Source organism: Erithacus rubecula (assembly GCF_903797595.1).
Source record: "Erithacus rubecula genome assembly, chromosome: 4".
NCBI lineage: Eukaryota > Metazoa > Chordata > Aves > Passeriformes > Muscicapidae > Erithacus > Erithacus rubecula.
In genome coordinates this window covers 22,366,215-22,380,385 of record NC_136686.1, presented here as the reverse complement: position 1 = coordinate 22,380,385, position 14,171 = coordinate 22,366,215, and the positions used below count along the sequence as shown (strand labels likewise).

The window sequence follows — 14,171 nt, the reverse complement described above, 5'->3', positions numbered from 1 at the left end:
AAATTTTGAGCAACCTTTCAAAATGCCGAATAATGTTATATTCACGAAAGGTGAATGAATTTTAAGTATTCTATTGCATAATGCAATCTAGCATTCATTATTACAGATAACAGATTTATAGTTTTACCTTGTTTTACCTGCTTGAAAAAGTAGCAGGAATGTAAAACTTTTTTTCTGAACTGAACATATGCAATCATCATTATATATTTAAAAAACCCAACCTGCTGATTATAAAATAGTTTAAATAGCCCCAAGTGTCTCTGAAGAGCTACTGTGTGTTGTGTAAAAGCTGAATAATCCCCCTCATGTCAGAAGGTGACTCTTCAGCTGTTCAGGATCATGAGCTGATGTACTAGCAATTGTAAAAAAAGTATTCAAAACACAAGAACATACAGTTAGGTAAAGATCATTGTGATGGTCTTGGAATTAATCTGCAAGAACTGACAACACCGAAGCCAATATATCAAGAATGAGTAAAGAAACTTTATCTTTTACTTAAAACCAAAACACACAGGACACAGCAAATTCACACCAAAATAGGTTCAATGGAATTATGAATTTTTTACATCCTATTTGGCTCATTTTTCTTTTACAAAGATAGTTTGGAAAAAAGGAATGTGTTCAAATACACTTTAAGTACATACTGTGCTATTTATATAACACCAGAAGTGCAGTCTGTGCAAAAGGACTACAGACCATTATTGCTTGGTGTTCTGAAGAAAATACTTTTTACATATTTATGAAGGCACATTGATAGAAGAAAAGATGTCTCAATCATTTGTGTTTCCTTTAATCACCAAAATAGGGGAATTCACTTTGGCCCCTGTGCTTAGAAAAATATGACTTTGATTTTCAAAATCTCCTTTGCCATAATTTACTCCTAGAATTCACATGGTTGTTTCTTCCCATTCAAGCTCCACATCACCTGCAGAAGAAACAGATATATTTAATTAACCTACCTTGTAAAAAAATAGTAACTAATGGCAGATTACTGAATTTAAAAGATCTTGCATGGAAAAAAGAGGGGAAAGCTTGAGCAATGACCATTACTGTGAGAGGGAATAAAGAGCAGCAAAAGTCTAGATATTTACACTTTTGAAGCAAAAAATGCATGTCAAATGACTTTTTTTCTGCTTCTTAGTCTGGACAAGTCATTGCACCTGCTGTGAAAAAATAATTTTGACACAGACTGTATCTCCTTACCTTCCATGCCATCCAGAGAGTCCATCTTTTGCAGTGCTGAATAATTTACAAAACATAAGGGCTGACTACTTCCCTTGGTTGTCAACAGATCCAATACACATTGATGTAAAAATATATATTGTGCCTGTAAGATATGAATTTAAAGATGCTTGATCAGAAGAAAAATATTTTTTTGTAATACCAAAATCCTTATTACTTTTTCTATAACACCTAGAAAAAATCTCAAGGTAACTGCAGTTTAATTCATCAATCTCAGCACTTTGGTGACCATATCATATATGCCTGATCTGATTGAAATTATTACTTATTTCAATTATTACAAAACATAATGCTTTAAATTTGTCAAAACATAATAATCTTTATAACAGTAGGATATATGAAATTAGATTAAGCATTACTGAGTCTTCACAATTTTCTGTGAATGTTTGTTGTATGAAAAGACATTTTGCCATGACATGTAGACTGAAGAAACTGAACCACATGAGCGTGATATCTAGATAAGAAAATTTTCCTCTTTCTAACATAGAAAAAACCAGCAGGGTGCACTCAAATGCAGAAGTTCAAGTAAATTTAAATCTATATGTTCTAGGAGCTTGCATCAGTGCTAGGAGCAAATTAACCCAGTATTTTGAGTGATGCTTCTCAAGCTGTAGCCTCATTTTTAACACATGATAGCACAAACTAAAATTAGTTTGACACTTTCAAGAGCATAAAGTCTGAAAAGAGGAAAACAAATTAAGGCAAGGTAAGAATGAAATAAAGGAATGAAAACAGATTGAAATATAATAAATGGATTAAACATATATAACATATAGTATATTGAGAAGTGATGTAGATATAGATGTAGATGTAGATGATGTAGATGATGTAGATGATGTAGATGATGTAGATGTAGAAGAGACCACCTGGTCTCTTGAGACTACCTAGTGCAACTACTCAGTGCTCAAGCTGGATCAGCTGGAACATTTTGCCCAGGACCTTGTCTAGATGGATTTGGAATATCTGCAAAAAAATCATACTTTTACTCTTCACTTTTGAATAGGTAAAAAAAAATAATATAATTTTTTTTGGCTCAATAAATGATACTTTGTTTCAGAACTGCTATCATTTTACAATTCAAATGTCTCAGATGTATGAGAGAAATTTCCTTACATGGATAAGTTTTACCATCACAGCTCCAGAACTGTGGGTAATTAAAGCAGATTTTCACAGGCCCCCTGAAGCATGCAGTACCATTACACTTTTCAATAACTTTCTTACTGAAATAATAGCACGGCATTACTTCAAACTCAGACTTGTACTTGGCAAGAAGGTAAACTTTTATATGTTTGCTGAATAAATATGGATTTCTAGAATGAAATCTTAAATTTCAGTGGAGTTCAGATTGGTTATTCCAGTTCAGAAGGCAGACTCTAAAAATTCTGCAATCTTTTGAACTAATACAGCTATTTCTGATGTAGCAATGAAAATTTTTCTGGGTTTGCCTGGGGACAGTGAAGGCTACCTGGGCAATTTATGTGTAACTAGCTATTTTCCAAGCTACAATCAATGACAACCTTAACTATTCTTATCCATGGGTTAGAGTAACAGATCATGACTCTGTTAGCAAAATGAACGTTATTTTGAAGCTATAAACAAGACAAATACAGGTCCAAGAGCTTTTATTTATTTTACTCATAGATCTTACAGACAGTTTGACTGAGGGATTTCTATACTGACTTCTGAGAATTAATTGCTCCTTTCTTTTATATCTTCTGTGCTGATCACATAAAGTCTGATTAATAGGCAACTCAACAGTGTTTTATAACAGAACTCTCAGAACAGCTTGACTTTTGAATCCACCATAAAAATTTACAAGATTGATTCCCTTTGGGCAAGTTTTGTTGCTTATCTGACTTTTGTAGTTTGCAAAAATGAGCTAGAAATGACCTAGACAGAGAACAGGCTACCTGAGAATTTTGCAGCTAGCATACATATGGAGACTAGATTTGTTAGGAAATCTGAACTCCAGCACCATCATTTTGTATTGCATTTTGGCATACCTTTTCCTAGCCCCTGCCAATACATCAAAGTAAGAGATACACAAAAATGATGAGTATGTAAAAAAATATAAAATGATATTATTGAATGTGTCACTGTTTCAAGATTTTGTTTTGGGAGTGCTCTCATTAAATTGCCTTCCAGCTTTTGATTTATTTCTAGATGATTCTACTTCTGGTCAGAAATGTAGAACAAGAACCAAAAAGTATTCCCAGAATTAATTATTACAAGAAAGTACTGGCGATTGTTTAGCTGCATCAATACTTTAAAAAAAAAAAAAAAAAAAAAAAAAAATTAGAACATATGCTATCCAGACTGCACCTTATAAGATACATAATGTCTGAATATCACCAGAAGGTCCCATAAAATCTTCTGAAGAAAGGTTAACTTCTTTGTGTATTCCGACACACTTTTTACATGTTCTGATGTGAAATGGAATAGCAGAATTCAATTCCAAATGAAGCAAGTCTCCTTACATTAAAATAAATTTAATCCCCTCAGTCATGTGGAAGCTCATCCTGAAACTACTTGTCCATACTGAGAAGTTGGTAAATCAGGCTATAGACTCAAAGGCTTCAGGCTGCTCTGGGTTAGATTTGGCCTGCAGGATACTTATGCCAGAAGCCTTATCCAAATGGAGATGATTTCCATTCCACTGGGCATTTAGGTTCAGCTTTAAATTCTTCTATTATTCCTTTACATATACTCAGAATTCCAGATACAGCAGAAGGAAGTCTTCCTCACCAGCAAGCCATCACTGACTTATATCCATACAAAATAAATCTGCCAGTAATGTACATTTTTAGACCCAAAACCCACCATCGAGCTTGGACAGTTTGAAATCCATGATCAAATCCATCCATATGTACTATTTTATTTGAAGCAATTGAAATAGAATCAAGGAATCAATAATGAGTTTAGAGGAAAATGAATATTTTAAAGTTTGGTGGACTATGCCACATATGCATACACACACACATACACAAAATACACTTTAGTTAATAAAGTCAGATAAAGTAGTAAATGAGTGAGTCCATTTTTAATGTAACAATTGATCTGCACCCAAAACTTGAATAAACTTTCTTAGAGACTGATAAATTATTATTTAGGTTTAAAACTAAATAGCACTCTTTTCAGCACTTGTCAAGACTTTGCTGACTGAGTGTACCTAGGTGGATACAGACAATATATTTCCACAATGCTTGAAATAAATAAAAGCAGGATTTGGTAAAAAAATGCATTACACAGCTGATTGTTATGAGCTTTCTGATGTTGTTTTGTAGATCACATGAAGAGATGACAATTTTTTCAACAACAGGAAAACAGAATAGATAAATCTTACCAGATTTTGTACCATACACATTCTTTCACTTCTTAGCTCAGCTACAAGTCCATAGATATCAACAAAATCATGGTCATTTATATGTTGGGTTAAATGGTCAAGTGCAATATAAACACCTGTTCTTCCAACACCAGCACTGCAAACAAGATAAACAAGATAAAATAAAGCTTTTATATTAATGCTTTCATCATCTTAGAATATTCTGGATGAATTATTTATTGTTAAAAGAAAAACTTCTGAAGCAAAACCTAAATCTTCTTTTCAGTATTTAAATCTTGTGAATTCCCTTCTGAATTGGATCAATTGAAATCTAGATCTGCGCCGTTTTCTAATTATGATTTCACATTTTCATAATGTTTCATTCTCATCAGATAAATGTTAACAATTAATATGTTCATTTAACATTTCATATAACATCTATATGTTCATATGAACCAAATCTGGGTCAGTGGATAAAAGATTCTATAGCTTTTCTGTGACTTTTCTAGAGCTCATTAATTGAGAGGAAAAAAAAATCACAAGGTTTTGTGAAGTCACACTGGGATTCTATACTTTTGGTATTTGAGACAAAACAACATGGGATCTAGCAAAAAATTTAGAAGAAAATACTTTTAAAAAGAGGATGAGTGTGCAAGACATGCTAGTGTTTTATTTCAAGGTCTTATAATGAAGAGGATTATTTCCAAATGACTATCAGACTTCTCTGCAATTGGTGTAATAATTGCAGGGTATAACACTGCAGATAATCAAGAGATGTACAGCAGAACTCTTGAGGCTGCAAAATCTAATGAGCAAGAAGTAATGAATGAGTTTTCTGGATATGAGAATACACAGTAATGTTTTACAACCATCAGGAATTTGAGCACAGCTGGAATATCAGGTCCATGCTGGCCCCTTTACACATCTCCCTTTGAAAAAGAATATAGAATTCTTGCAGAGAGCCCCCACAGAAGATAAGTGTGCTGAAAACATGAAGACTGTGTTGTTCTCTCCTGTCACAGTCTCTCTGTCCCTTGCAGTAGAGGGAAATGTTCATGAAAGACAATATTAAATAAATAAGATTTTACTGCCGTTTGTGGGTGGCACCCATAGAATGCTGAGGAAAAATAAAATGAACTCCCATGCATGATGAAATGGTTTGGGAAAAGATTTGTAGCATCAAAACCATCTTTTCCTTCCACTTATTTCCAGACTCACACCAAGTGAGAATGAGGCTAAGACTCAGTAGCAGACCTATGAGTTCAGATCTCTTGTATGGAGCAGGCCCAGGCATTCAGTGGGGACACTGACCTGCACAAAAATGCAAACACATTCATTGGTTTCTTTAACACATGGGCCTCTCCACACACTTACTCTTTCAAAGAGAACTTAAGGGTGTTAATGGAATCAGTGGAAACTGTGACAGCTGAACACCTTTTGTTTAACATTTATTTAAGAGCCTAAATACAGGTTTTAGCTGTTTTCAGGCATCCAAGTTAGAAATCTGACCTATGCAAACCATTATTTCTATTTGCCATTCTCTGTGGCTTCAAATAGTTTTTTCCTTACAGTATGTGACAGGTACATTTAAAATATATTTTTAATAGTTGCTTAAGAAGAACTCAAATTATAATAGAAGTAATTTGAACCCATACATGTCATTTGCTATTCCTCTTCTTATGATTAAAGAGGAAAGTGGAGAAAAATCCATCAGTACTTTATGGTAATTGTTGGAGCAATTATTTCCCTGACATCACCTCAATGGATTTCCATGAATGGAAGAACAGACATTGGCATTTTACCTTCTAGAAAGGAGTAAGAAGGACTGCTAGAGAAAACTTTACCACTGTCCATATCTGAACCCTATATGTGCACTCAGTCTTCATGGCAACTTCCCTGTGCATTATTATGCACTTGAAATTCCAAGTTTCCAAGTGATGATTTGGTGAATGTGCTTACCTGCAGTGAACCACCATGGGTGTGTTATCATGTGCTCGACTTGCCCGGATAAGTTTCACAAAATGGATAATTGGTGCAGTAGTCTCAGGGACTCCATGCTCTGGCCAAGAAGTAAAGTTGCACTGCCGCACCATCATGCAGTCTCCATGCTGAAAAATACATCATAATGCAGTTTTTACAGACGGTTCAGTAAGGTACATGCAACCTTCTCATTAATTTCATGTAACAAATAAAGTTAGAATAGCATAATTATTATAAGATTGCTGGCATGAAGGTTTAATTTGTTGTGCACAGAACCTCTGGCAGGTTTTTTGAGGGATGGCATCAAGTCCATCTTTCAGAAAATACTAGTGGCTCCTGTAGTGACTCTTCATTTGACTTTAGTCACTATATCTGGAATTTGTAGGCTGCAGGTTGAAGTTTCTGTGGCTCATTTAGAAGTTTAGTGAGCTAGGATGACAAATTTGTTCAGGAAAAGACAATCACTCTAAGACTGATCCAATGTGGTAAATGCAAACACACTGGTAAATGGAGATATATTTTCTTTCATGCTCTCTCAATCAGAGCAGCAGCAACAGTAACCTCAAAAAACAGGTTATGATGTGATACCAGATTAATTTTAAAGGACTTAAAAATGAGAGAACAGGATCATGCCAAAAGCCTGTCCACATCAATATGTTTCCAACAGTGGTCAAGAAAAAGTATTAGGGAACATTATAAAACATGACAGTAATGTATCTGTACTACCTCAGAATATTCTTTCCATTCTTAATAGTTTGTGACTGGTGAAATGATTCAGTGGGAGACAGTAAATGGAAATTTAATAGTACTCATCAGTATTTTCTTCTATTAATGTATGCAGATTTTTTGAATCCCTGTAAATTTTTAGCATTCACAGTCTCCTGCAGCAAGGAGTGCCACAGTTTAATCAACTGCTGTGTAATGAACCAGTATTTACTTCTTAAAATTTCTTGTTTCACTTACTTCTTTCACATTGCAAGAAATATTGAACAACTGTGAACAATTATGTAAACTACTTCATAGTTGTACCATTTTGTTTAACTGATCAACATAAAAATGGAAGAGAAATAACTTTGGTCGTACAATGGCAATGATTTTGAGTTATTTGCTTCACATAGACTTTTTGTCTTCACTGGAAGATCATCAAGCCTCCACCCACTTGTGAATGGATGTATAATCTTAAAACCAGCAATACAGCACATTTAATGACATTCCTATAAAGGGCATAGTTTCTTGTGCAAGGTAGTTCAGCTACAGTAAATGGATCACCCAGTCCATTCAGATTATCTTCTTTCCAGCCTCACCCTTGTTAACACAAGTGACTTGGCATTTCACTGGCATTCATTTTTATTCTAAATAGTCCTTTTCCCAGTCTTATTTCTCTATGCTTTATTTTTAGCAGAAAAAAGGGTCTATCTTCTCTCAGTCATTTTTAAAAGTTCAGTTTCCCTGTACTGTGTGCACAACATATGGGGTGACTGCTGAGACCAGCCCCTACCTGCTGTGTGCCCTTTGTCACATGCACAAGCCTCAGGATGATAATGCCTGCATTAGGACAGCCAAGTTCAGGTCCTAGGATCTGGCTACACTGCTTACAGCACAGATCAATGCTGGGAGTGCAAAAGAAAGCTGACTTAATTTTGGGTCTTTATTCCCAGATTGCTTTTTGAGCCCACCTGCTGTTCTGACTTAATGCTGGATTATAATTTTTCCAAAGGATGGAAACTGCAGTTGTGGGTCATGACAAAAGTGAAAATCTCTGCCGCACCCCTACTCCTCCTTCTCAGCACAAAGAGTAGGAGTATTACTGATGATTCTCATTTATATTGGGTGAATCTCCTGGGGGTGGAGGCCAATGGCTGGTGGTACGATGCAAAACAGCTGCACCAGAGAGTCTTGCCCTTTAATCTGAGAGGGATTCATTCAAAGGGATTTGTCTGATCCCAGAATGGTTAGGATTACTCTTTTCTAGAGCAGACATCAATCTTTCCAAGTAGAAACATCACCTCCCACCAGACCAGAAGTTCAGTAACCTTAATAGGCCCTTCATAGCATATCTGAGCTCTTTGTGACAGAAATTTTCAGGAAATAAAACATGAATGAAAATAAAACACAGGACAAGCAGGCAGTGCAATGCATATGCACTAAAAGATTAAAAGAAGAATATTGAGGGAGTAGTTGGGTGGGATATAGCATATCTGATGTTCTTTGGGGTGTTGGATGAATTTTTTTGATCAACTTCCAGCACTGGCTTACCCTTTCAATTTTGAGATCTCTGATGGTCCAGTCTATTTGAATTTCTTCCATCAATTTAGTAATCACTATATCCCCAAACACAGTCACTGGTTTATTATCTTCTGGCCAGTACTGATGACATCTTATCTGCAGGGAGATGATTGCTAATTAATTAAAAATTATGATGTTATAATCTTGACAGAAACTACATACAGGATTTCCAATTATATCAAATGCTTTCAGTCGGTTCACTGGTAACTTACACGTCCTTTTTCGAAGCATTGTGTGAGCATCACAAGTGTTTTAGCTCTTGTCTCCCACACCATTCTCCAGAAATCACCCACTGTTCCTGGTAAAGGTCCCTGAGTTGCAATAAACTCATTTGGACATAAATAGCCCTAAGAAAGAGAAAATATTTAATACATAATGGTTGGCAAGGAAACAAAAGAGTTTGCATGTGACTCATAGTTATGCCTGTGTCTGCCACGCCTAAAGCTAAAACCCTGTCAGACATACTAAGTGAATTGGCATATGCCTGGATAGTCACTGCATGGCAGGCTGCCTGAGAAAACAAAGAAAGAAATGGCATTCTTTTGTAGTCCAGTTGTGAACCAATACTCTATTCAAGTATGGGAAGTGCCCTGGTAGTAGAAATGGATTTAGCAGAGATATTACAGGGACATCAGGTAATGAATTCCCATTTAGACATCTCTGAGCCTTTATATTATACTTACTGCAGATCCAGCCAGAGACCATCAAAAACTAAATCAAGACATGGCTAACAAAGTAGAATTAAATAGTTCTAAAGAGCAGTGGAGCCAGGGAAGCAACTAAGGAGCAGTCTGAGAGCCCGTGCAAGTAATACACACACCAATGACCTTGTTCTTGGGTGATTGTCTGGGATCTGCTGTAACTTGGAGCTGAAGCTTACTGATATAAATGATCCCTGATGACATCTGCAAGAAACCTACTGAAGGTGTAGACTTTTATTTTAGTGCTGGCTTCTGCTCTTTGGTTAATTTATAAATTGGTGTAAAACTTGGGAAGAAGGAAGTTTATTGAAAAAATCTACAGATGCTCTGAGTGCATGGTTTCATATGGGTCTGGTTTATCATACCTACAGGAACTATTATGTACTACAGAAAGTCTAAAATAATAGCAATAGCAATAATAGCAATAAATTTGTGCCATAGAAGTAGCAGTTCATAATACCACAGCACTCTGCTTATTGCTCAAAACAACTGACACAGTGGTTTACACATCACCAAAGCTTCTTGTTGGAATTATAGCCCTATAATTCACAGCTGCCTGTTACTTACTTCATCTGTATTATAAAGAACAGGTGGCAGTGGGAAACTATGTTAATCCTCCGAAGTTTAAGAGTGAGGTGAGAAACTATAATTCAGGGATGCAAAACTCACAGTTCAGTTACTGACTTTGTTTAACCAATGAAAGTCAAAGGAGCAGCAGAGTTCCTACTTTTTAAAACTGTGTACAAGACTTCTCTTTTCCTCTCTTTACAAGCATGCATATGTAAATAGACCTAGGCAATTAGGTATGTAAATAAGCATACATATTGAAGTTTACAGCTATATGTATTTATATATTTATGCATCTACAAACATGGAAAGTGAGAGCATATGAAGGGCAAAACTTTAGCCTTGAGAAACCATAACACTGGAATTGTCTATTCACTGATGAATGGTTATCCAAAATGTAAGCACACAAGCAAGATCTCAGCTGTAGCTGGCTTTTGCTGCAGTTTTTTGGAAGCTGCTGTTAGTGTTCCCTGCCTAAGACTTGGCCTGTCAGTGAGAAGAAGGGTAAAGACTGGACCATGCTCCAAGAGGTCTCTGCTTTCCTTCTCAGTCATTCTCTGCATAGATCCATGTTTAAGTGGCATGGTTCTTCCTATATGCTAACTCTCAGAACAAAGACACAATGGAAATAAATACTATTTTCTAATAAGAAAGGAAGATCATCTCAGCTCTACTGCTCATTCTCTGTAATGTCTCTTAGTCACCTGCAAATAACTATTTCTAATTTCCTTTGTGTCATCTGTTTTGATTGTACTCTTCATATCTTGCTATGTGTTTGAAATATATTTAATGTAAATCAAGTCTTGACCTCATGTGAGATCAACCAGCCACCACTAGAAGACATTAGATGCATAACTATAATTAACACTTTGAGCTTCGACAGGACAAAAATGAGATTAAAATATAGATGAAGAATTTACTGAGCAACAATAAGAGAATGGGAAAGTCTGGGAAGAAAGATGAGGGTAAAAATACTTTTTTCTTCAAGAGGCCTACTTTCATTTTCCTCCGTCATAACTTTCACAAAATAATAAGAATGCCAAAACTGTTAGCCATTTCTATGAAAGTTTTCAGTTCAGTTATCTTTGCACTGTCCTATTCACTTTAACTCCTGAATCAAGAGACCAAATTACACCTATCTAAACAACTGACCTCAGTGGAAGTTCCACTATTGCCTTTTGTGATAATGGTATGAGATAATTTAGAAAAAGCAATTTGCTGGATACAGTTCTGATTATTACTGGAAATCATTGCTTAGCAATGAAAAATGGGATATGTGTATTTTTAACTTGTCATATTTAGTGCCGCAGGGGCCACTTGAACAATGTTATAGCAACAGTGGCTGTAGTGAATGAAAGAAAAATTAGAATCTTGTTCTTGTTACGAGTTATCTTTTTGCTCTTCTAGCAGAAAACAAATACAGTAAAAATGTGAGAGACTTTCTACTTACAGACACATAGCTGGCATTAATGTAGTCAGATCCAGGAATAGCAGCATCAGGCATCAGCTTTACTCTGTTGTTATTATCTATCATGGAAGTAAAGTCTAGTTAACTAAAAGATCGGTTCAAAAACCATAAAACATGTAAAAAGTGTTCCTGCAGTCCTAAGAAATCAAAAATACTGTTATTGACAGCAACAATATTTGACAGAGTAGAACACTACCATAACAAAGGTAATTTAACATTTTTCCATTACTGTATGGTCTTTCTTCAATGTTCCAGTTAAATTGTATATCATACTTTTTAATTTAAATGGTGAATGAGCCAAAACCTCCAATTTTATGTATATGTGGGAGGATTCTGTACCTAAATGGAGCCTGTGTACTTTAAGCCATGGCTGCTCTAGCACACACAATTTCTGTATGAATCAGAAGGCGGTGTCAGGGATCTGATAGTTTTTCTATGTACTTGCTGCCTGGGTCACTGAGCCAGATTCTGGTGCTTTTCTATAGTTTAACTTTTTTTTAATAAGGTTAAGTCATTATTAAAAAAAAAAAAAAAAAAGAAAAGTTAGTGTTTCTGATTTGGTTCAGCAGTATATATGCAGAAATCACAAAATCCAAGAAACACATCACGTGTGTAACACCAGAATTTTGGTGTTTGGTCCTCAACTTAGTAAAGAACATTAGAATACAAAGTTAAATATTTATTAAACAGATCTGTTTGTGTTATATTTTCTGCCATGAAGATAAATTTTTAGTGACTGTAACTCGGAATATGTGTTGAACAAGGCAGCAGATAGCAGGAACAGCTGCTCTGAAAAGTTAATAGCACAGAATGTAGCATTATTAACCAAGGAATGCCATGCACTCCATCTCACAGCACAGCTAATGCCTAAAATAATAATGACATTTCTTGTCTTATTAACTGAAAAATGAAGCAGTGTTGAGTATAGAGAGACAGACTCCTGGTCTCCTGTGATAATATCTAGCCTAGCCTTATAAGTTATCATACAGTCACTCTGATCTTCTGTGGAACCTTTGTAGCACATGTACACATATCCACAAGAAAGAATATCCAGATTCCTGAGGTAGCTGAATGCACAAACATGTGGATTTTATATGTTTAAAAAATTACTTCTTACTAACGGGGGGAAAAAAAACAACAAGGAAGAATTTTAAAGAGTTTGCTACATGGCTTGAATTACAAAGCCAAGAAACTATTGAGGCTACAGTTTCTTGCACCTGCATATTAAAGCTTGTGAGAGCAAGTTGAAAGCTACTTGCAAATAAAACTGTCTTTAAAAAAACCCACAAAGTAAAGACGGATTACTTGACAGAAAATTATTTCATAATGTGGACACGATTGTACTGCTATTTCAAAGACAGATCAAACAAAAATACACTTGCATTCCAAATATCTGTTACACAAATATCTGAAAGTAAAGAGCAAAATGGGAGAGTTGGTCAGTAAACACACATACATGGCTTTATGTTTGGGAAACGATTCTTAGACCTGTTCCAAGGCAGATCAGCATCCGTTGAAGCAAGGTCTTCAAGAAACTTGGGAAGTTCCTGCAGAGGAATTAATGTTTGTTGGAAAACTTTTCCACTTGAATTTAAAATATGACACAATCATCCAGTAAGAGGAAAAACTCTACAGTTCTGCAACAGTGCATTTCTAAGAACAGCTGGAAGCATTACAGAGCTTCCCACCCCACCGTCAACCCCAGCTACACCAGCAGTGTTAGATGCAGCACTGCAGACAGTGCTGTCAACTTGAACAATTGAGCTTATGTGAACTTTCACCTTTAAAAGCCTGGCCAAAGTCAGTCTATCACCTTTTGTAATTTTCTGTTTTTTTCATGAAGTCAAATGCTTCGTTACCCTACTGACTTAGTCTTGAATAATTCCTTTTCCTGACTCCTGTAGCTTAGGAGAGTTTGTGGTACAGCATAAGAACTGAAGAGGATTTAATTAAGTTGAGACAACTGGCAATTAGTTATTGTTTATGGGACTGTTTGTGAAAAGGGTAGGAAGAATTATTTTGGGTTGTACTGCAGTTTCATAACTGGCCATTAGTTCTATACTGGAGGAGAGAGATGGGTAAATCATTCATGCTGAGGAACTTATTTGATGGGGATGTTTGTGCATAAACAGGTGTAATTCATGAAGTTGATTAAAAGAGTGGAGACAGCTTAAGAACTTGTTAATGGAGAAAATGTGTTAAAATGATGACCTTGGTGTTAAGAGAATAGAAGATGTGAAAAATCCATAATTCTAAATACATTGCTAACTTCAATAGAATTTTGCTGTGTTTGACAAATATTATACACAACACTGTTTTTAATATATATCAATCTAAGATATAAATTTAAAAATCTACTTATTGCTTTGAATGAGGACAATACAAAATTTTGCTGCTTGTGCAGAGTAATCCCTTCAAATTCGTCTTTTAATATTAGTGGTTACTGTCTGCATGGACCACTTCCAAAAGTTGGGCAGATAGCCTTACTATCAGGCTCAATATTAATTATGTCCATTTGCCCAGATATTTGAGAAAGTCTGTCTTTTATAAATAAAATTTAATGGGAATCTCCTAGCAAATAAATATATAAATGAGAGAGCTAATG

General features: G+C 35.5%; 1 protein-coding gene across 1 annotated transcript in view; it reads right to left on the bottom strand.

The window, feature by feature from the left end:
- Positions 1-473: 473 nt before the first annotated feature.
- The window catches only part of PTPRQ (protein tyrosine phosphatase receptor type Q), a gene marked incomplete at its 5' end in the record, with an annotated part of 122,712 nt that continues 109,014 nt past the window's right edge, over positions 474-14,171 (bottom strand). Inside the window, 8 exons of the mRNA XM_079304496.1 lie at positions 474-925; positions 1,204-1,327; positions 4,586-4,721; positions 6,524-6,672; positions 8,801-8,926; positions 9,043-9,177; positions 11,549-11,625; positions 13,023-13,113. Of these exons, the coding sequence (XP_079160622.1) occupies positions 888-925; positions 1,204-1,327; positions 4,586-4,721; positions 6,524-6,672; positions 8,801-8,926; positions 9,043-9,177; positions 11,549-11,625; positions 13,023-13,113 (876 nt within the window). The 3' untranslated portion in view covers positions 474-887. The remainder of the gene's footprint in view (positions 926-1,203; positions 1,328-4,585; positions 4,722-6,523; positions 6,673-8,800; positions 8,927-9,042; positions 9,178-11,548; positions 11,626-13,022; positions 13,114-14,171) is intronic.